The following is a 24,318-nucleotide window of genomic DNA, read 5'->3' on the forward strand; positions in this document are numbered from 1 at the left end:
TGCTTTACCAGAATTTTAAAAACAATCAGCTTCCTTTACTCTCAGAAACCAAGACAACCATCAGGCAGTCTTGAATTCTGGAAGACCAGACCATCTAGCTCAACATGAGGTTTAAAAGCCTCTACATTTTTCAGGCGTGGAGCCAAATTCAAATGTGCAGAACCCAAAACTTCTGATCTCCTGGAAATACCATCTTAGAGTACCCCCAGATGAGGACATGGAAGTTCACCTCCAGCTCCTCAGCACCAAATGCAGCCAAGTAAGAACCAGTCAGGAGAAAAGCAGGTGGCTGGTTTTGGTTTGGAAGGTTGGGTTTGTTTGTCTATGTTAATTTACCTGTATTCTGGCAGAGACATTCCAGCAAATTCTAGTTTGCTGACCAAATGCTTGTCAGCTGGAAAATTTCCAAACACAGCAGCTGCATGGCATGCTCTCTTCACAGCAATGAGGATGCAGCTTAAATGTGGAGCAAGAAAAGCATAAACAGTCCCCTTTAAACCAATAAACTAATTCAAAATTCCTGCTTAATCCTGCTACCTTTGAAAGGCAGCGTTGAGAGCTTCAGGAGAATCTCACTCCACTTCTGTCCCAGGACACTCACCTCTGGTCTCAGAACAGCCTTCCTGCAGGCCTGGCACACGGGGCCACTGCGGGAGAAACTCAGCGGAAGCCGACGCGTTCGATTCTGGCAAGTTGGCTCCTCGCATATTAACCAACCCTGCAGAAAGGCAGAACACAGAAAAAAATAGTTTCTTACCCTAAATTCAAGTTACAGCTTGTTTTAATTCCACCAAAAAAATGAATCAAGTCAAGGAAGAAAAATATCCCAACTTTAACATACTGTGTGAATCTGATACTGTAATATGTATGAAGTGATGAAGGTTCTTCAAGGACCTTGTTTAAACACAATTAATGGCAGACAACAAAGCTGGAGTCTTCTTGCTTCAAAATCCCACACTGTGCACACCGCAGTCATCCCTTCTTTGAAATATACCAAAACCTCTGCTCTTCTCTTCTCTAGTTACAACAGCACTAACATACTACAGGAGTATTTTATCCAGGTATGTCGACCATTCAGCAGGACACTCCACTCCATTCAGCAAGACTTCTAATAAATTGAATATTTAAGTAAAATGCCATTTCTTTGCTTGCACTTTAGAGGGGAGAAACAGTTTTCTGTTTTCTGATGGCAGCCAGAAGCTTCCCTTTCTTCTTTTTTAAGTTTTTGAGGTTTTGGGGTTTTTTTTCAGAAAGCTTCCAAGACTCCAAAATAAACTGATTCATTTAGGAAAATCTAATATTTTGCTGAGTTAAAATGAAATAAAATCTGAGCCAATTTGCTCTATGTCAGCTCAGGGAGACAATGCAAAAGGCTTCTCTTAAGAGTATGCAAGAAGGAATGATTCCAGAACTGGAAAGGATGAACTTTTTGTGTGAGGTTCAACCATTAGCTATAAACAATGCCACACCTCATCCCTAAGAACCACAAAGATGCTTAAGAATGGCAAAAGACAAAGGACAGAGTAGAACTCTTCCAAAGATTTTCCCAGCTTTTGGAAATAGGTCAAGGACCACTCTAATCACTGTCTCTGTATTCAGTGGTGACTGAATTAATGCATCAATGAGCCCAATGAACTTCATGTGCTTTTCAAACCCATGTAAACTTTTAGCATCTGCAACATCCAACAGAACACCTATAAACTATATGAAAAAGCACTTTATTTTTCTTGAAAACACACACACAAATGCACACAGCTTCTCTTTTAACACTTTCCAGTTCTTGCATCAGGAGAGACTAGGAATAATCATTCTGCATTCACCTTCTTTGTGCCTCTCATGATTTTACAGACCTCCATCACATCACCTTCAATCAAAGTCTTTTCCAAACCACAGTCCTAATTTACTTAGTTGTTCCTTGCCTGGAAACCACTCCAAATCTTAGTTGCCCTTCTCTGAATCTCTCCCAGTTCTTTTTGGAAATGAGGGAGTGGTGGAAAATGGGACAAGTGGGGAGGGAGATGAAACCAGTAGTGCACACTGTATTCTGGATAGCGACAAACATGAATTTATACAGGAACAAAATGGTATTTACCATCTTGTTCTCTGCTCCTTTCTCTCCTCAAGTTCTGTCTGCCTAGAGCCCACTACCAAGCATTTGGGCATTGAGCAGTCATATCCAGAAAGGTATTTTTTATTTTTTAAGAATTATAATTTTATTCTTCCCTACTAGGTCAATACATATACTGGACACAAAATTAAGATTGGGTTTTAGTATTTCCTCACTTCACCTTACATGGCAGAGCATTTAAGCTTATGCTGTTAACTGACAAGTCAACTTAAGTGTTCCTGCAACTGTTCTCAAGCAGTTCCTGCTTTTACCACCCTGAGCAGCTCAGCCCTGTCAAACTGCATTTCAGACTATTGGCTGGTGATGTTTCTGCTGGGAATAGTGACTCGTTAATTTTGCCTGTTTCCAAATTTTTTGTTGCTCCTGCAAAGAAGTTAAATCCAACCATAGCTGGATTCCTGGTACTTTGGCAGAAATGTTATGAATCAGAAGACAACTCAAAAAGTTGCTTGCTTCCATTCTCACTAGCTCTTTGACAAGCCATCCCAATGTTATGCTCTGTCAATGAGTTCTACCTAATTTCCACTTGGATTTCAACTTAAAAATATATTCTATAATAATTTCAGAAGTGCTCCAAAACTGTTTTAGTTTTTCTTTATCTTTTTAAGATGAAACCTCAAATCCTTTCCAAATAACTTCATTTATTCCAGAGACCTCTCCTCTTTCACCATTTTTACAACCATGTCATATACTCAATATTATCCCACTTGGTGCCAAATCCATCAGAACACTTCCTGCTGCCCTTGCAGAGCAGAGCTTTTATGTCCATGTGGGCAGACAGAAAAACTATGTGGAGAACATCATGGCAATATCAATGTATACAGCACTTCCTGAAGTGTTTAAGCCACAGTGCAGGAATGGAAAGAGTGCATTTACATATGCACTTAGATTCATTTCACCCAACTCTGACATCTAAAGCCTGATACCCAGTTTAAGCTTTTCCATTATTATCCATTAGCTTACCCTATGATCCATTTATAGTAAATGGAGGAAGAAAATTATCTCCAAAAGCAATTCATCTAACAGATTTTGGGATGAGGAAATCCTCCCTGCTCCATACCCTCCTAATAAAGTAAAAGGTTTTGGAAACAGTATGGTCAGTGTATCGGACCACTAAGTGTGAACTTTATTGTTATGTAGATCAGCAATGTAAATGATGACATTTAAAACTGCACAGTGAGAAAATGTCAATTCAAAAACCTGTGATTTGCTCTCTTGCACAACTGCTGCCCTAGCAGTCCTAGAACCACTTTCTTTGTCATTGTCAGATACAATTTATTTATGACAAATACTTCAGAACTGACATTAGCAACATAAGACACTGCTCACCAAGACTGAGCTACTTCACCAACACATGGTTCACTGTGAGAAATCCTAACTGAGGGCCTGACCTAACAGACACCTGACCTGTGTCTTCTGAAGCCAGCAACACAAATGTGCCTCAAGTGAAAAAGACAGGCCTTGGCTTTGGTTTTGCAAATGAACTTAAGATTTCCTCTAAAAGAGGAAGGTGCTTATTATGTGGTCTTACACTGATTAAATAACTCAGTTTAAACAGACATGGGATAACCTTCTACCAAAAAAAGCCACTCAAGGATAGCATTGAGATCTTCAGGCACTCACCTGCATGAGTACCAATAATATCATTAGAGCCACTGTGAGGGGAAAAATCAAAAACATTTTTGTAAGGATAATGAATTCTCACAGAACTTGCATTAAGTTAATTTTTTAGAGATAAAAGACATGCTCTGTTTGGCAATCTGTTTATTCTGTGGCATCTCTACCTCCTATGAAACATCTGGCAGCAATCTGACATAAACAGCACCTTAAAATACACAGCCAGGCAGGGGAGGTGTGGAGAGTGTCCTCACCCATTCCAAAACCCTCCTGTTGAAGAGCTTAATTTTTTCAGCTGTAACTATGAAAAGATTCTGTGTGCACAAAAAGAACATTCATGACTCAAAACATATTAAATTACTACATCTGAACTTTGAAGCAATTTGTTATATTAGAAAAACAAATAATGGAAACTGCCAGATAGTAAGATATTTTGTTAGGGAATGCAAGTGCAACTGAAAAAACAAAGCCGGGAATGGGAGCAGCATCCCAGCTTCAGCTGAACAGAATACTCAAAAATAGACAACCATGAAAATAATGTATGATAAAAGTAACTGTGTTTTCTGCCATCTATTGGCCTTTTTAGCTAACAATTATGAAACAAAGGACTACACCACTCACAAGGTACAGCTTCTACTGTCTTACAAGAGAATGCCTGGAAGGTCCTCTCAAACTGCCACTGAATAAATTGAAGCAAGTTTCTTTATGCAATTGTTTCAGTCTAATGCAGTCAGTGTTGAAGAAAGCACTGGGAGGTTCTGCTGATCACAAAAAACAGGTGAAAAAAGACTGAAAATCCCCTGACTTAACTAAAAAACCATGGCTTAGGATAAAAATAACCACTTAAATTCAACAGCTTACTATTATGCTTGTTTTCAGCTACTAAGAAATAATGATCAAAATATACAAGTTTTACTGAGCAGCACATTTCTCAATAAACTATATTCAAAAAATGAAGATTTAAGTTATAGCCTACAATAAAATGCCCAAATGTGTTGAGTAGATACTAACAAACTGAATGTCACTTCAATTCATACAGAAAACAGCTAATGTCATTTGTATAGACTTCCCACCAGTTATAATTAACAGTAAAGAGGTCTTTTCTTCTTTGTCACCTCTCTATTCAGGCCTTATTTGCGTTTGTTTGTACTTGCTATCTGTTAATCTCTCGTAACAAATGACAACAATAACTGTTGCTATTATGCATGGAAATTAAACATGTAGATAACTGTGTGAAGGGAGCTATTTTTGAAAAAAGCAGTATTAGAAACATGTAGCTCTTTATGTCTCCTGTTTTGCTTTGATAATTAAGCCATAGACTTGATTTCTTTTAAACAAAAAACTTTTCCATGGTCATGCATGTTGCAATCAAATTCAATACATGCATTATGTTCTGACTCAATCTGTTCAAGTGCATTATTGTTAACCCTTATTTGATCCATGCCTGTCATCTTCACTGACCAAACAAAACCAATCCTTCATTTCCCAGCAGCTATCACTGAGTCTGTAAATTAATTTGTAGTACATCAAACAAAATCATAATAGGGAACCTTCAGCTTTGTTCTATTTGGTATCTGCAACACCGTGGGAAATGAAATAAAAGTCGACAGAGAGAAAAAAAGCAACTAGCGTTTCCAAACATCCTGCCCACAAATGCTCAGCTCATTTTAAAATATAAAAAAGTATGTGAAAAAACCCTGAAATACATGCACAAAATAAAAGAAAATCCCTGAAGAGTATTAAGTCCATGAACTGTAGTTAATAGGGAGAAATTTGCAAGTCAAAAGTAATTTTTGTTTCTTTGTAAGACTGTTCTTGAGAATTAGCCTCTCCCATTCTAATGATCAACAAGCATTAGAAATATTACCCCAAAATACAGAGGCAAGTGGTTTTGCAACAGCCTTTCAAACAGAAGTTGCAGGGGTCAACAACATGCATTTACTGAGCTTTATCTTAATAATTTTTACAAATTACATTTGACAATGTAGCTTGGTTGGCTGCTACAGCAGAGGACTGAATGTGCTTCCCTAAGACACTTGAGTTCTGCATCTGTTCCTGCCTCCAGACAGTCTGGATGCTGAGGCACTACAACATTTTAAAAAGTTCACGTGGAATGAAAAAATGCCCTGTTAAAAAGCAGAAAGCTGCAAGCACTGAAAATTATTCAGAAGTCACTGTCAGTTACTTTGGAGTTGAATTTATTTGTCATCCATGCCTGCTTCTCTGCAACCTTCCTCCTCACTGAAGACAATATTAATGTGGATTTTTGAAAATGGGATCTTGGTGGATGATGCTCAGTCTCAGATGGCTGGCATATCTGAGCACATTACACCCCAAACCCATGTCTCCAGCACTGCAGAGCTGAAGTTATCACCTTACACCATCAAACCCACCAGAAGGGAAGCACAGGAACCCAACCTGAACATGTGTGCTGGTCAGCCACTTAAGCCTGCTGCTCATGTCACTGATCTGCAAACCAGTTTTTGGAAGGCTGAATTTCAGAGACAACGCAATGAAGATTTTCTGATCCAGGTACCATTGTGAGTTGCTAATCAGGACACTTTCACTTCACACTGGCCTTTCTTTTCATACTACTCTTACAAAAGGATATTATTTCCACTCATTCCAAGACCAGAAGCTCCAAAACCTGCCTTCCTGACAACATCCATTATTATGGATTGTACTGCCCAACAGGGCAAATCTGGCTCAAGTGCCCTGAAATCCTCTGGGAGGATAATCTACCTCATTACTGGATACATTATCAAATCTATTGATTCCCCCCAAGCAGTATTAAAAGACAGATGATTTTATGAAGTTAAATCAGGCAACATCATGGCAACAGAGGACTTAACTCAGTGACCTGAAAGTTATCAGTTCCAATTGCAATATTTTGTTCCACACGTGAGGTGTGTTCTCCCTGTCTGTGTCTTCTGTAAATAGCTGAGTGTTTGGGGGAACAGACACACTTTCCTAGTAGTAGACAACATTTCAGGAACTAGAACCACAACCTCTGCTTGCATATTCTTCAGCCAATGGTTTCACTATCAGTAGTAATTACATCTTTTGAGAATTACATCGTGATTTTACACTTCCAATGTGAAAGCTGACATGAATATTGACTTAAAGATGAGCTCTTGCTGTAAAGTCAGGAAAGTTTTTCTGCTGCATACTTTGAAGTAATTTCAACTTCTAATCTGCTTTCTTGCCTGTTCAGAACAAAGAAACACTCTAGTAACAATGCATCTGCCCCACCTTGGTGAGACACCAGCAGCAATGAAAGTCTGAATGACAGGGTGAGAACTAGTGTCATGCACTGGAATGTCAGCAGACAGAGCAGACCTGAGTGACACCTATCTGCCACTGCTACAATGCCATGGAGAAACCCCTTCAGGTCAGGAATGCTATCATAAGTAGTGAAATAAGACTCCATCAGAAAAGTCAACCCATTTAGTAATGTGAATCATAGAATCATTAGTGTTGGAAAAGACCTCTAAGCTCAGAGACCAACCATTACCCCAGCAGCCCAGCTGTCACATCCACACACCTTTTGAACACTTCCAGGGATGGTGATTGCACCACTTCAGTGAATTTCAGCATAGCTTAGGTTCCTCAAGCAACACCACACATTTTCATGGGGAAATACATTTGATTAAAACCTCAGAGGATGCACTGTTACAAACAAACCAATTCTACTGCTGCTGACACAAGAAGAAAGTCACAGATTCATGTAACTTTTGAAAGGGTTTTTCCAGATGGGAGGACTTGCTGAGGTCAGAACTGGCACAGTCAGAGACTCACACCTCTCTCCTGCAGGAACAGTGACTCTCTGCAGAGCCCTGGTGCCTGCCTGCTCTGTGCACTTCATCCTGAATGTGCCTCCAGAGCAAGCACAAAGACACTTCAGAGAGCTGCCTGAATGATCCTACGGATGGAGGAACTGACCTGTGAGAGCACCAAAGCAGAGCCAGCGTGGCACACTCGGATCAGGAGGGCTGCTCACAGGTGACACCCTCAGACATCTGACTTTGTCAAGTCTGTGTGTCCCACCACAGCCTGAGGGGACACAGCCACTCCTCTGGAACTTGCAGCTACCAATGGAAACAACCTGGAGATGAGATCATCTGAATTTATATAGGATTGGATGGACATATGAAAGGGACACCTCATGATGTTTAAAAGCCCACCCTCCTCTTGGGGCACAGGAAAGAAAAGACAAAGCAAATTCTTCATAAAAGCAAAATTCTAAGATAATTGAATTATCTTAGAATTAAAAAAAATTAATTATTTATAATTAATTTTAAAGAATAAGAAAGATTTGAGGGGAAAAAAAAAGAATGTGCTGCTACAGAAGAGTCTGGAAAATGAGCCATCAGGCTTCCCTTCTTCCTTCCCCCCATAGAAAAATGACCACAATCAGAACTAAGGCCTTATAAAGGAGTATCTTAATCTGTTTTGGCATTTTTTTATCAAGGAATATCTCCTTGATAAGTATTAAACAGGTACACTATTTACAAGAATCATGCAAACCAAGCCTAAAAAATGGAATAATGAAGTTAAAAGCAATCACTGACGCAGAATCTGGATCAGCAACTTTTTCAGGATCCTTCAAAGCTCTGTATTTTTCCAAGCAAATCAGTTACCAAGCACTAATGAAAATATGTATATGTGACACCATGAGAAAGATCTCAATTTATCTGTGAAGGAAATCCAGGGGACTTGTAAAGCCTCCTCCATTAGACAGCTTGGACATACTGAGATCTCAAAGTAGTATATGGAGAGACACTGTTATTGATGTATCAGGCATTCCAGCCTTCTTTTCACTTCAACAAAAAATTGATGGAGAAGCTCTCTCCATTTCTTTAATATGTTACTACAAGGAGATCAAATTGTACTAAACCAAAAGCCCTAATGTTATGTTCAAGAGATCCCATGCTGGAGAAGAGGTATGTCTGAACTCCATCTGAGAATTTTAAAATGTAAAAGAATTCCACAGCAAAGAACATGTGCAAAGTCTCTCTGTCAGGCATAACTGAAACTTGAAAGTCAAAAATATCTTAGAACTAAGTTGAAATATTTGTACTCCAATATGAGTATATAAGACAAAGATGATTTTCAAGAATATTTTAAGATTTTATACCACTGTAACATTTAATCATCTCTGAATAACAAATTCCTTTGATATTTTACAGACTCTTCAAATAAATTGTTTTATAAAAGGAACTGGGTCAAGAGTCCACTATTGATGATAGCTGACTGGAGCTTTTATCTTTTTAAGTGGAATAGGTACCATGTTGAACATGCTGCCAAGCTTCTTGCAGCTAGAAGATACTGCAGCATATGCTTAGAATAGTGGAACATCTTAGGTTAGCATGAATTCTTTATACAATTACCCTACAGCTTCAATCCCTTACCCAGGGAATGCTGATTCTATGTTCTCTGATATTTTGTTAGGTGTTCTGCACATTTTGGCAACGCAAATAGTTTTAGAACTATTATAGTAACAACTGAAATTAGTTCCTGAAATTTATACATAAAGCTAACTATAATGCATTAAGAAACCTGATCACAGATCCAGCATAGTTTATGACTATTCAGATCATAATAGAAGGACCTATTTTATCAACTCACTCTTGGCCATTGACTTCATATTAACTTTCCTTTTTCTGTACAAAAAATACTGTAGCTAGCTTCTCATCCAGAAAAAGACAGGTTACATTTCCCAGTAAAAGTATTTTTAGTCTGATGTTACCTGATCATCCAATTTAGGGAAAATGTAAACAGTGACCACAGCATTTCACACTCCATTTCATGCTGCCTCACTTCAATGGAAGTTGGACAATACGAATTCAATTGCTTTTCTAAGCATTTCCTTATTTTCAGAGCCTCTTGAATTTTGGCCTGTATAACTGATCAGAATTCAGCTGTGGGATGGAGTAGATAACAAAAATTCATATAAAGAAAGGAAATTCTTTTCCTGGAGGTTCACTCTCCTCCTCAGAATTCTACATTATCCAGGGTGATGAACAGACAGATGTGATCTCTTAGGAAAAATACAAAACTGTCTGTTAAATGAAAGATGAAATGAGGAAATATGCTTTTGAAAGTGTATTACTTGGCAGCAGTACAGGTCCTGGAGAAGACTGGTTATATATCCAGTATTATTACCACATGACCCACATTAGAGGATGCTATCAGCCAGTAACTTCCTAGTGGAAAGCAAGTGATCACTTTAACACTCAGTGCTGGCAAAAGAGGACATCCACTCCAAAATGCTCCTGGTTCTCAGAGACACTCATATCTATTGCCTCAGTTCCCACTGGAAAACTGCCACCCCACAGGCACCTGGCATCAATGGGAACTACACCTTCACAGGACCAGACAGAAGGTCCAAAGCAACGACACAAACTGCAGTTGAAGGCAACGTAGCTACACTGACTTGCTACCTTAAAAAAGCATGAATGAGGACATAAACACTACATGAAATTCTCAGAACACAAAATGTCCTTCTATCTTAAAAAAGCTGGTGATACTAGAATGGTAAAAACTGTGATGGAGATTCCAGGTGGCCATTTGAGAAGTGAAGCTGCCAAGTGCACTGATCTAAAATATCCAAAATACTCCCCCTTTGGATTTTATGGAAAATGGCCATAAATTTGAGAGGATTTAACCCACAACAAAATTCTGTCCCATAGCATACTTTTTAGGAGTTCCTTCAGAACTTGTATATCTCACAGTCCAATGCATCACTGTTGTGAGGCAAAGAACATCAAAAACATCAGCCACAGAACATCAAATGCTACCAAAAATGAAAGCCTGTAGAGTTTCAAGAATGGTATTTTGTAATTCTGAATATTTCAAAATAATAGAACTTGAATTGCATTCTAATCTATAACTGTAAAAAAATAAAAAGGAGGAAGCCATCTAAGAGCAAAAGAAAACTTCATTATTTTCAAGATGATATTATTCTCAGAGCTGTCATACCAGTTTTACCACTAAAAGTATTGGAGGTGTGTGTATGTGATCAAAGCAAGAGATAACTGAAGAAGCAAGAAATGCACCACCCTAACCTTCTTCCCCCCTCCCCCAAGAACTGAAACACTCAAGCTAACATCAAAAATGTTTTAAACAAAATTATCAAACAAGACATAAGTGAAAAATATCTTGTAGGTCAATGTAAGAGTTTTACATGTTATTAAAAATTGATTTTTTTAAGATACCTTTAGATGTACAGTCACATGTCATTTCATAAAAGTTATTTGAAACTTATTGATCTCATTTGTGCAAAGCCCAGGCTCCATCATCAGCCTGCTGAAAGGATAATAGAGCACTCCAAACCCTTGTGATAGATTTGATGCAAACAGTGGCCCTCATTTTAGCACATGTAATAGCACCACAAGTGGACAAATTCCAACTTTAACAGTTGTACATTACAAACTAAATTAGCAAATATGTTCTGCTTTACTTCACATCAAATCCAATACCCTTGGTCTTCTTACTTGCACTAAAATAAGATTCTAGGCACCAAAACATGCCACAAAAGATTAAAAAGTCTTCTCAGGCTAACACACCACTCACAAACAGACCCAGCTATTACCAACAATTTTATTTCACTTAAGACAAACTGAAAACAGCTAAAATGGACTTTGAGCAAGCAACTGAGAGAAGACATACTTAAAATAACTACACATGGAAAACTAAATTGAGAAAAGGATCAGTGAAAGAAGCCTTATGGATTTCTGTACCGAGAATGAAAACCTCTAGAAGGATATTTAAGTCCATTCTGCCAAAATACTCTCCCTATTCACACAACTCAAAGGAAGCCATATTCTTAGGCTACAATAGGTCACAACTAAGTACAGTACCTTGCTTCAGAAAGAATTTTGCTTTGTCTGTCAACTACCAACAAAGCACAAAGAGCTCATACAGCCCATCCATGCATTGCTTGTCAAGGAGTCTAGCAACATACAAACAGTAAGAACTTAAAAGATTTCTTAAAAACTATGCCTCTTGTTTGGTTAGACAGCTAAAAACACTATACTGCCCCCAGTCATTACACAATTCTGTTATCTTCCTTCTAACCTCAAATTTTTGTACATTCCTTGAATTTTTCAGATTTGTCATGTTGAACTTCCTGCAAAACATCAGATGTAAGAGAGAACACAAAGGTTTTGCTCATATACATGGCACCTACAGTAAGGTTCGTCAACTCTAGTATAAATATCACACTGATATCAACAAAAAAAGATTGTTTATATGAAGCATTTATCTTTGCAATTTGGTTATGAACATCTCTGAATGCTGAAGGAGTTAACAGAGTTCCAAAAACTTTAGAAGTGGCAACACATGTACGTGGGTATGTAAGTTCAGAGGAGCTCAAAAGAGTTAAAGGTAATGGCAGAGAAAGGGGTCTCCAGAGTCTGGTCACCTTAAACTAGAGAACTTTAAAGTATCACTAAGCAGTGTTTGTTCATTTAAGTTTAATTATTTTCTCCTTGAGAAAGGCACTAATGAAACTGAATATCTTTCATGGTTTCGAAGAGCAGTCTGAATGGTCTGTAAACAGGACTGGGGGCAGACGAGAGAACTGGCTGAGCCAGGGGGTTGCTAGGTGATGCACAATGTAAACCCACAAACTTGTTCAGGTTTACTTTGCTTTCATGCTGCTCTCACACAGGCTCTCCAAAGTTTTAAGAATTAATTTCCAGGTAGCTATTTAAAAAACAAGAAGTAGAAATAATTAAAAAAGAAAACTCCTTAATCCTCCTCACCTCTTCCCTCTCTTCCCCTGCCATCCCCCCAAGAATGATAAAGGAAAGACAAAAGAAAATTCACAGAACTAAAGTGCAGGAAACCATTCCCTCTATATACTTGTATTTAACTGTTGAAGACTGGTCATTATGAAAAACTTTTAATACTTTCTGCTTGATTTTTGCTTCTGTAACTGAAAATAAAAATGAATTCTGGAACAATATGTTGAGCCTTTAAAATACTTAAACTGAATACACAGCCTTATTTACTAACATTTCCACCACAGAATACAAAAGCAAACTTTTCAGTCCAGCCATGTGTTTCTACCTCCACCCTTTTCAGAGCTGCAGTTATTTTTTTTCTCCCCTAAAGTATCTGATCAGAGATTGTCCGGTAAGAGCACTTTATTAGATCATCAGTCAGAGGGTTTTACAAGCACCAAGAGCTATGGGCTCAAATGCAGCACATCAGTTTTAATAGCCCAAGGTCTAATAGTAAACTGCAGATACTGCTGAGAACTTTCCATGCACTGAACTCTTGAAAAAGCACCATCTCTCAAGCTTAAATGCAGCTGCCTCTTTCAATGCCGCAAATGGGTAAATTTGACAAAAAAGCCACCATTAAGACTACATGAAAGGCTCAAGACAACATCCTTTCAATGCTTTGTACTTCAGTAATCAGATGTACTTACTCACCCCCTCCCCCAAACCCGATCAAGAACTATTTCTGAATGGTAGGAAATAATTCCACTTTGTACATCTTTTAGTTAATCAAGACTTTCTATTCAGCAATTTGACCTTTTGTTCAAAACAGGATTATCAGTTTTTTCGCCAGTTACCAAGGGCGACTCGCATGGTGAACATAATTGCAATAATTTGCAAAACACCATGGCAACCCACATTACAACTAGGTAAATACTGGTCTTTTGTGCTACATTGTTATTTTCAGAGATGCTGAAGTCAAAGAACGAATGACAAATGAACACAAAATTTATATTTGCTTTGTCTCAAAAGAGAAGAAAATTGATAACAAGAATTGGGGGGAAACCGACTACAGCTGTAATTTCTAACTTGATTAATTAGGATGGTAACAGTCCTTAACAGTATATTCAACAAACAGCCCTGACTTAGTCTCTCCACCCACCTCTCTCTCTTTCTACACTACTACCACTAACCCCCACCCCAGACAAATTTTTTCAGCTAGGAGAACAAACAACTCCATTTGCTCTTTTCTTCAACTTAATGGAATCTTTAATTACAGAATATTGTTCTCCCGCTCTTCATTACACTGAAAACTGAAAGTGAGAGAGAGAGGAGGAGGAGGAGGAGGAGGAGGAAGACTGTGCCAAGCAGACAGGGCAGCTACAGTCATCCTCCCTGCCTTTGCTTTTTTTGTCTGTAGCAGACCTAAAGATGAGACGGCATTTTTGGTGAGGTTTTTTCCCCCCTTTTTAATATTAGCAGCTGTTGTACAGCAAATAATTAAGTAAACTAGTGCTCAAGTTCTCTCCTGGCAGCATAAATAAGACATGAAAGCTTAAGTCAAGTCATGATTAAAATCCAAATCAGAGAGGAAACAGCTGCTTAAAATTAAAAAAAAAAAAAAAAAAAAAAAAAGAAATCTTAAAATTATCAGACTGGGTGGCTTCTAACAGAATACCTACAGTATTAAAACATTTTCCAATAGGCAGATTTATAATATACAATAAATTAATATTTTTAAACTTTATTTCTTTACAATTGTAAAGAACTTATTGTTATAGTTTACAGTATAGACTTCTAGTAAGATTCCAAGAAATCACATTAAAACCAAATTTCGATAAATATCTTGGAAATATAGAGAAGCAATTTTGCCTAAGAAAAAAAAAATTCTGAAAATAGTGTAATACATGTTACCAATGGATGTCACAATGAATTTGCTATATTTTACTGGAACACAAGTTCTGTGCTGAAACATTTGTTATGCCACAGTGGGCTGATTGAATAGTTGAGAGCTTAATTTTCATTATATCATTAATAAAAACAAGTTATGCCTTTATACAGACCAAATCTTGTCATCAGATGTATGCATATGCTCCTTGTGAAATGCAATGGCACCCTTTAGCAATAGATTTTCACATACAGAGTGGATGAGAAATACATTAAGCTCAAGAAGCCTGCAATCAGAAGCCAGGGTAATCCTCATCTCAGTTCACTGTATGTACAAATCATGTGTCAATTTAAAGGGCCATATCTATATTTTAATTCTTTTGAAAGTACTGGATTGCCTTTACAATAAAACAGGTTTTTGAAGTGAAAAAGAGCTACTGCTGCATCCCTATGTGCTGGGAACACTGGAAAGAGTATGCAGCAAAATGAAAGAGATGAAAACAAAGTGCCAAAGTCAACTGAAGGTGGCCCCAGGGTGCTGAAATGCACCAGTGCCACTCCACAGATCCTCCGAGCTGCTGGACAAGCCACTTCCAGTTCACTGAGCATACCCACGAGCAATGAGCACCTCAGGAATCACTTTAGACCTAACTGCAACCTGAAAGTTCTTCTTCAGGCAGTTACTCAGTACTATACACTGAAAAAACAGGTCCTTTGATCCACAAATTGGGCACCCAAACTCATGAACACATTCAATGTTCATTCCCGTGTGCCTCATCTCTTTGATAAATAGAAATAATAATTGGTCTGTGGCTTAACACACAGCTCTTGTAAAGATGATTTTTAAGAGCCACTTGATCCTGCAGTAAGTGTGCCACAGAAAACTCCATGAGAAAATAAATAATCCCAGCCAAAGTTTCAGTAAGTGCATTCAATAAGGTCAAAGCATCCACTATGCAATGGAGAGAAACAAATACAGACCAGCTGCTCATCTAACCAGTGCTGTCTCACCTGTACACACTGAAAAAAACACAGAAAGGGATAACACCACTCATAAATGACCTGCATTAAACTTAAGTAAGCAGTATTCACTCTCCATGTTCAACTTTTAAATGTCCAACTCTGTAGTATCAGAATCTCTCTTCTATTTTAAATTTTTTTTTTAAAAATCCATTCTTCTTCAAAACAGTGTTTAAAGGAATACACAGATTTTGCTTCTGGAAATAAACAGACTAGCCCATAGTAACTTTCTATCTCCTCTGAAAGCACTGCATTTTGCCCAGTATTCCCCAACAGCAAAGGCAGGAAAATATTTATTAATTTCCTCATGCTTTTCTTTTTCTATTCAACCAATCACATTCCATTATAACTGCTTGGTTTTTGTGCCTAAACTTTCACAGGCCATCTCCACCCACACCTGCCTCCTCATGCTATTTCAAGCCCTTCAGCAGATACCATATTTGAATATTTCTAATTCAACCAACTCCAGTCAATTCAGCTTCTTTGCTTTTAGTTTCGCCTACAGTCACTTGGGTCCACTCCAATCTCATGTGCCATGTCCCAGTCTCTCTTCCTTATCTACAGTCAATTCTTGCAAGCATTTTTGGGTTGGTTTCTTGGTTTTATGGGGCTTTTTTTGGTTTTTAATTATTAATCAAGCCTAGGCCCCTGCTCCACACTACAAATTTTTCTTAATGTTTTGTAAAATTGTCAAAACTAGATGGATTTTCTTTAGATGACAAAAGACACCCAAGAGAAAGGAAAAGAGAAAGATAAAATATCTACTCTTCCTCATAGCCAAATGTTAAAGACTTCAAAGCCATAGCACCAAAATTTTGGGTGTGCAAGGTCACCTGAATGACATTAACACTCCTTTTACTGCAATGTCTTAAAATAAGCAAGTGATTATAATTCAAGCATGACTGTGGGCTTCAACTGAATTGATTTATATTGCAACAGATTTCCCCTCTCAGGACCTCACTAGGCAGGTTCATATCCCAAGATGTTACATTTAAACTCCAAGTTACTTTTCTTGGAACTTTGATTTGGAATAATTAAACCAAATCTGTAGCATACTTTATTCTGAGATAATAAACATACACCGCTCCACTTAACTCCACCTTAAAGGAGATTTTTCTTCCTGCTACCATTAATTAAACTAAGCATCAAGCTTAGTTTAAGAAATCTCAAAAAACCTTTTGTGAAGTATTATGGGATGGTCAGCCTTCCTCCTTGGCCTCTCCTCAGGCTTTCATTTCTGTAATTCCTCTCAACACTTGCCCAGAATTTCCTCCAGTCTCCTTCAGTTGCTCTCAAACTTTGCCTTACACCTGCCTATTCTTTTTGAAGAAAGCTCCTGTTCTGCCTCCCTACTGACTTTGACTTCATTTGCCTTTCCACTACTGCCAGACTGCAGAGTTCTTCACTTCTTCAGAAGGGACTGATGCTCATATCACCTCCATGTCAATTACAAATGCCTTCGAGGGATATCTCCATACAGTGCACACCATCTGCTCCAGATTGAGACAAGAGGTCAAAGGGATACAGAATTTTAAGAGAGTTTACATATTTTCTATTAATAATTAAGAATTTCAAAGGATTATAAATTGAGTGTATCTGCTACTTGCTATAAAGAACTGATCTCCTGCAGCTGAGTGAAGTCAGAAAGAAACAACAGCATCTCTGAAGAGCTGTTGTGGTTTAGCTGAAGACAGAAAAAACATGTTCCATTTAATTTTGAAAAAAAATTTAATCCATTTTAGGTTAAAATTCCAGCCAAGATTCAACTTTAGACAAATTTGGCATTCAAAATAGCAAGGCAGACATCTAAAATGTGGCAATGCTTTAAAATTTTATAACTTAATTTTTCAGAACTTATACTCATGTAATGCATGGTAAATTTTATTAAAATCTGCTTTGAGGCTAGTATGAAGAAAATCGGAAGGACAAGGGTTCAGAGAGAACACAGCAGAAAGTGGGGGGTTTTGTGTGCTGTTTTTTTGAAAATCTCTTAAACTATTCTGGACACCAAGTGAAGTAACCAGATGGACCTTTAAAATTGATGCTCCTGAGTAAGCACTAAAAAAAAGCCAACTCAACAGAAATAAAGGCCTGTCATAAACCCATTGAACTAAAAAACATGAGAATGGAGAAGAGACTGACTTTTTTTCTTGCTTCTGGTGACAGACACAGAAAGCAAAATAACATTGCTGTTGCAGTGACTTTTTTTGTTTTAACCTAACACTCAAAACACTTATTTAGTAAATCACATCCAGTAAGAACAAGCTGCATCAAATCAGCATGTAAAGGATGATCCTTCAGATGAATTATGCTTTTGTTTTTTATAAAGGTTAGCTGCTACCAAGACCTGCAAGGCCCTTAAAACCAATAGCTCAATACTGAAATTTTATGGCCCAGGAGAGCTTTGCTTTCCAACTGCAAACTCTTGAGAGCAGAACAGGTTACTTGTTACATGCTATCTGCTGGAAAAAAACCCTGCTGTTATGGTGTAGGTTCTTTGATTTTGTAGCACACATTCCACATGTTGCCCCAAGTCTCTAGAACAAGTATTTTCTAAAATCTAGAGAATATTTACTTTCATTATGACAGGTAAAGAAAAATTAAATGTCTGGAGTAGAAGACTATGACAACTTAGAAACTAATGTTATGACCTCATCACATTTCATATGGGTAAAGGAACAGTTCCAAACAACTTGAAAGTCCTCTCTCTCAATATAAGGCAAATTACAAGTAAATTTTAACTTGCACATATAAAATGTAAGTATAAAAAATGGAGACTGGAAGTTGACAGATGCTGACATAAATCAGAAGTTTCCCAAAGTAGAACACTAATAAGGAAAATTAGATATTAACTAAGAATGTAGAAATAAAGAAATAATGCAATGGAAAAAAAAAGTTTACAGCAGAAAAAAATCAGAAATGCAACTTTTCTCTGTATTTTGAAAAAGCACAGTAACAGCATAGTAGCAAATAAACATGAAAAACTATGTTCTGATTTGCTAAGAAGAAAACACTTAATAGGCCCTCAAAATTCAGCATATTCATAGAACAAATGCTGGAACTCAACAGTCCTGTTAGAGCCAAGATGATGTGTAACTTGCTGAACTTGCCAACCCTCAAAGCTGCCTCAAAAGACTGAGACCCAATATCAACCAAAATAACAAATTTCCTTGAAATAGTTACAGAAGCAAATCAGAACAATCCATGTAACTATTTCTATGTAACAGTCTAACAGTAACCTGAGGAAAAACAACAGAAATACTGATATAGACTTGAAGTGATCAAGAATTTAAAAACAGCAATGGAATTACCATCAGTCAATGTTTTATATAGAAAAGTCTCAAACAAACATGGCAGTTCATTACAGGTTTGGTCAAGAAAGGCAGATATACTACAAATAATCTCTTGAATGACATTTGATTAACTTTCAAAGGACACTGCATTAAATCAGCATTGCACATGCTAATGAAGTACACATGAAATGGATTAAGAAGTGCAAAGTTGAAGCATCTCAAAAAATCAACTGTCTGTGAGGCACAAAGTGATGACAGTCAAGTAAGCATTTCTCAATATGGCATGCAGAGGGATTGCTGCAGGTGTATCACAACAAAAGGTTACACTAACTCTTTTTACACCACTGATTAGTAGAAGAGAGGAATCAATTTAGACAAAATTCACAGATGACAAAAGCAGAACAGCAAATAATGATAAGCATGAAGAAATTGTTTTGGAAAACCTTGTTCATTTGACACAAAATACACATTAGTTCAGCAAAACAAAAGCAACACACTGGGAACAAAGACTTCAGTTCAGCCCTACAGAATGGAAATACAGTGTGCCAGAAATTACCACCTGAAAAGGAGTCGTGGCACACAAGTTATTCAACATCAGCTTTCAAGGCAGACTTAGCAAGATGTGGAGACTGAATAGTGAAGAACTGAGTATGAGAAATTAGCTGAACTTCTTCAAACACATGGATGAGAATGATACTGGAACACACACACAGTTCTGGTGGCAAGAGTCAAAAAGAAAAAAACAAAAAAACCTGCTATGCTGAAGAGCCATAAACAATGTCTGAAGGAGTTGAAAAAAGAATAATAGCAACAGACCTTGAGGAGCATTCTCTTACCATCACAAAAGGGGACTGAGGGGTGACCTGAGAAAAACAAGTAGGTACATTGATGGGAGAAAAGCAATAGGCAGCATAGTGTACTTGAATCTAAAGAAAGGAGTAACATCAGCCAGTGCTCAGAAAATCTTGATGGACTGAAAACTGGCTCAGTGTCTGGGCCCAGCATGGTGACCAGTGGAACAGACTCTAGCTGGAGACCAGTAAACAGCAGTGCAGCCCTGGGGTCCAGTCCCACTGAGATCTTCTACTGATGAGCTGTGTGATGGAGCACAGAGCATCCATCCCTGGTGAGTGTGCCAATGGCACACAGCTGGTGAACCTGAACTGAACAGCAGCCAGCAAAATGCTTTTGCTTCTTCATCACACCCCATGTGACCAGCAGCAACCTTTGGTGTGGTTGGCACAATTCTGCCAGAAATGAACAGCAGGGGAACATGGAGAAGGTTTTGGTAGAACCTCTCTTCTCACCCTGCATCACAATGTAATGTGTAGGTGTGAATTCCACCTAAGCCAGTCCTGATGCTCATGTAGGGCAGGGAAAGGCTGAGCCACCCTTTGTATGGACTGATGCCTGGCCCAGGGGAGACCATTGTCTTTAGAAAGAGTAATCTGCAGCAGAACGAAGACACCCATGCCACTCCCTCACCACCCAGATATTTGCTAACCAGAATAATTTACCTTAACTTCTCTGATTAGTTACCTCTGATCTTTTTGAATTAAATCCTCCTCTCTTCAAACACCTATCTTTAAGGGCTTTTTTTTTTTCTTTTAAATTGGCTTTAGCACAACTCAGGTGTTATTAATTTCAAGAACTCTAGAAGACAGCAATAGAGACAAATGAGAGAGGTCAGAGGATGGGAAAGATGGGCAAACAAATTAAAAGCAAACACCAGCAACAATTCAGATTACTCAGCCTATATTTTCAGGGAAAAAAATATTCCAGTTGTTTCCCAAATTCCATCAGATGGAATCAGTGTGTGTATACATGTATCTGCATGCATCTACATATGTGACACAGACCCACAAACACCCACATAAAATTAAAATTTCCTTTTTTTGAATTTCTGTGCATGGAAATTCTGTGCATAGAAAAACTGTGTGTGAAACTTTAAGCTGATACTCCAAATAGTTTTGCTTCCTTCGGTGGTTTTTGTTTGTTTGGTTTTGGTTGGGGTTTTTTTTTTTTTAGTTGTGAGGGGTTTTGTAAATGGAATTAAAGATCACATACACACAAAATGTATGGGTGTAATACGTACAGAATACTTTATGTATGTTTTAGAAATATTTAAAGAAATACACTAAGCTAATAGGCCCCCTCTGTTACTATGGTAATAAGCATTTTGTAAGAGGATATAAACACATAAAAGGTGTTTTTACTTCATATTGATACTAATCCACTCTCATATGTAATAAAACACACAAAGTAAAAGAAACTGAAAAAGATAAGCTAAGATTCTAACAATGAATGTGATTTCTTACAAGAAACTTTTTGGAGAATAACAACACATAATTTTCCATTTTGTTCTAAAGGTGCTGATTTTTAAAGCAGAATAACCCATACCTGAAAAACATAATTCTGAGCAGGTAGCATATTAAAATATCCCAGAAATAGTAAAACAAGAAGATATAATCCATTATTATAATAATCTTGGTTTAACTAACAAACACAACAACAAAAAAGTTCCTGTAAAGTAGCACTTACAGTGAGAGCACAACCATTCATACATATAATTATTAGTTAAGCAAAGAAAATATATATTGAGAAAATATATATTGAGATGAACCCAGAAAAAAAGACGTAGATATTTTAACCTTCTGACCACTCCTGAAGGGCTCTGATAGCCTCTCTATCCCAGTGCAATGAGTTCAATGCCAAGCTCACCCATCTGCTACTGCATTTCATGTGGAGACTAGTCCTTAATTTGCCACCAAGATAATTCCACCCAGAGTTTTCACCTCCTGCCTGTGGATCCAGAATTTTTTTTCCACAACCTATAAATCATAATGCATTTATTCTACAACTTTATCACAGCAGCAAAACACAAAAAGCAGAGCCTCAATTATGTGCATAAACTTTAACTGGTTCTTTGCAAAAGATGGCACACTTGGGAGTTCAACAAGACTCTAGTTTTATACCCAACTATCAAATTTGATTTGCTTATTTTTTATCCTCTGTTAATACATAAAAACTGTGCCACACAGTTTCTTAATGAAATAATTTTGTCTGATCCCTCTATTTGCATGATGAAAATATTCAAGATAAAAATTGCAAGATGACAAAATCTTAATATGCAGTTTGGTAAAGTTCTAGTCAGTCCCTAAACAACACGTTTATCTATCCAGTAAAGCTTGTGTTAATGCGATGTAAGAGTTTGGCAAATTCAACTCTAATGGAGCATAAAAGTGCTTTTGCTTGAAAGTGAGATCATTTTTAAAAATTCAAAGCATGATCTCTTTTCCCTTTTTTTTTTGCAGGAACAATCTGATACAAGCAGCAAAGCTTAAATAAACTAGAAACATTTCAAATGATCCATAAAGGATTAATAAGCACTGCAGGAAGTCCTATAGGCTCAGAGTATACATTTTCCATCTTTTTCTCCTGCGACAGGCATGACGTGAAATTCTAAACAGAACTCAAGTTTCAAAGTCACTGAATGTTAAGGTCTGCAGCTTTGATACCAGGGTAGAGTGGGGTCACCATCTTGGAATATTTAATTTAAATAGATAACAAAAATATTGATTTTATTAGCATAATAAAGCCCCCAAATTATGGCCCTTCACAAAATTCTTTTTCTACTCACAAATAGATGAATGGACAAAAGCAAGGCAAAAGGGGTAGTAGTAAGCTACAGGCCACTAATATAACAAGAACAAAATGACAGCTATTATTTTGGCAGAGATAATCTATGCTGAAACACAAAACACACACGCACACAATTTCTTTCAATACAATTTTCTTGTCTTCCCACTGACTTCTATGATTACCACAGAAAGCAGGGTTCTAAACACATTTCTCAATTGAATCTTCAATCAATAACAGTAAAAATTTGAGAAGGGAGATATGGGAAAACATATTATAGCATTAGTACGTGTTTGCAAAACAGACTGAACTTCTCAATATGCATAAAAGTTGAAGGGGAAAAAATAAAAATAAAAATATATCAGTGACAATGTATCTTATACCTTTACTGAAATTAGCAAAAGAAAAAGTTGCAACTCCAAAATTCAATCAGTAGCACAAATTGCCTCAAACTTGGTCCAAGTGATCAAATTATGCATTTATACTTTTTCTTTGCCTGTACCACAGCAAAAATAAGTACCACACATTTAAATTAAGGAATACTTCTCATGATCAAAACTATCAAAAAACCTCCATATACTCATAAGTACCCTTTAAACAGTGGAAAAGGGTGATAATTCAAAGAATTCACAGAAAGTAACAAAACTTATCTAAGTAGAATCTATGTACTGGTATAAGCAGCATGGTATAAAACAAATGTTAGAAAAGTAAGAATGAGATCCTTAGAGAAATCCAAAATGACAAAACTTCTGGGGGAGGTCAGCTTGACCCAAACAGACTCAATTTGCCAGCAAGAATCCAGACTAACTCTAACACTGCCGTAGGAGAAAAGACAAATAATTCATCTCAGAATTAAGAGTTCTTCATGTTGAAAGATGGGAAAGTTTAGCCTCTGCTAAGCTTATAAGGCTGTTTACCACCCAGGCTTTCTGTTCAGAGCCAAAACAATCAACAGTAGAAACTGTTTAGGTGACAGTTACATACAAATTGGAATAACTTCTTGCGGGAGTTGAAAATAGAAAAGATTCAGAAATGCAACAGACAAATAGAAAGTCATAAAAGAGCATAAATATAAAAAACCAGCACAAATAATACTGGCCATATTGGGGAGGGGAGGATGGAGAAGAGATGTGAGAATGATAAACGTTAGCTCACAGTAAGAGACTGATGCTGAAAGGCAAAAATTATGCTAAAATAATACATTAATCAAAAGGAAAAGTGAATGAAAAGAAAAAAGCAGAGGGGAAAAAAAAACTGAACAAAGGACTAAAAGAAATCATTTGTCTGTGTAAAGGCAGCAGAGAGGCCTTGCTTGAAATGGTGTCTACAATTCTGGGCACGTTACTAAAACCAGACAGAAGAAACCACTGTAAAGAAGAACAACAAAACCAGCCTTATAAATAAAAAAAAGTATGATAGAGTAATTTTTTTTTTTGTGGTTATAAACATAATAGAGATTGTGAAATAACATCACTTTCTGCTAACATTTGAAAACAAGGAAGAGCATCTTGAGAGGAACAACAAGCATGGCACAAAGAGTATCAAAAATAGGACAAAATTTTGACTAATGGAATGATTTTTATTACAAATTCTCAGGATTAAGAGAATAATAGAAGATTAACATCAGAAACTGAAAAATGCTTAATACAATTGCTGCCCTATGTCTGATCATGTGCAGCACTAAAAACAATCTACAAGCAATTCTATACTTGAATGCTGAGAAAACAGAAGATGAAAAGGATTTTGGTAAACAGTTATGGCCTTTGTGTACCCATGAAAACCATGGCTCACCTAAGAGAACATCAGTGCTTGCTGATATTTACCCACCACTATCCTGGCAAAAGAGGAACAAAAGGAGTGCAAAAGACAGTCCACGAAAACAGAAGTTGACAAAAGAAAGCCTACAAGTGTGAACAATACAGTGTACAGATGATAAACTTGTTGTTTTGTTTACCTTTCTTTGCAATTCAAACTAGAATTGCAGTGAAGCTGAAAAGATGACAAA

At 37.2% G+C, this 24,318-nt stretch overlaps 1 protein-coding gene across 1 annotated transcript in view; it reads right to left on the minus strand.

The window, feature by feature from the left end:
- The window catches only part of POLA1 (DNA polymerase alpha 1, catalytic subunit), a 185,327-nt gene that overhangs the window by 61,486 nt on the left and 99,523 nt on the right, over positions 1-24,318 (minus strand). The window contains 1 exon segment of the mRNA XM_036382543.1: positions 602-718. Within this exon segment, the coding sequence (XP_036238436.1) occupies positions 602-718 (117 nt within the window).

This window comes from Molothrus ater, chromosome 2, assembly GCF_012460135.2.
Source record: "Molothrus ater isolate BHLD 08-10-18 breed brown headed cowbird chromosome 2, BPBGC_Mater_1.1, whole genome shotgun sequence".
Taxonomy (NCBI): domain Eukaryota; kingdom Metazoa; phylum Chordata; class Aves; order Passeriformes; family Icteridae; genus Molothrus; species Molothrus ater.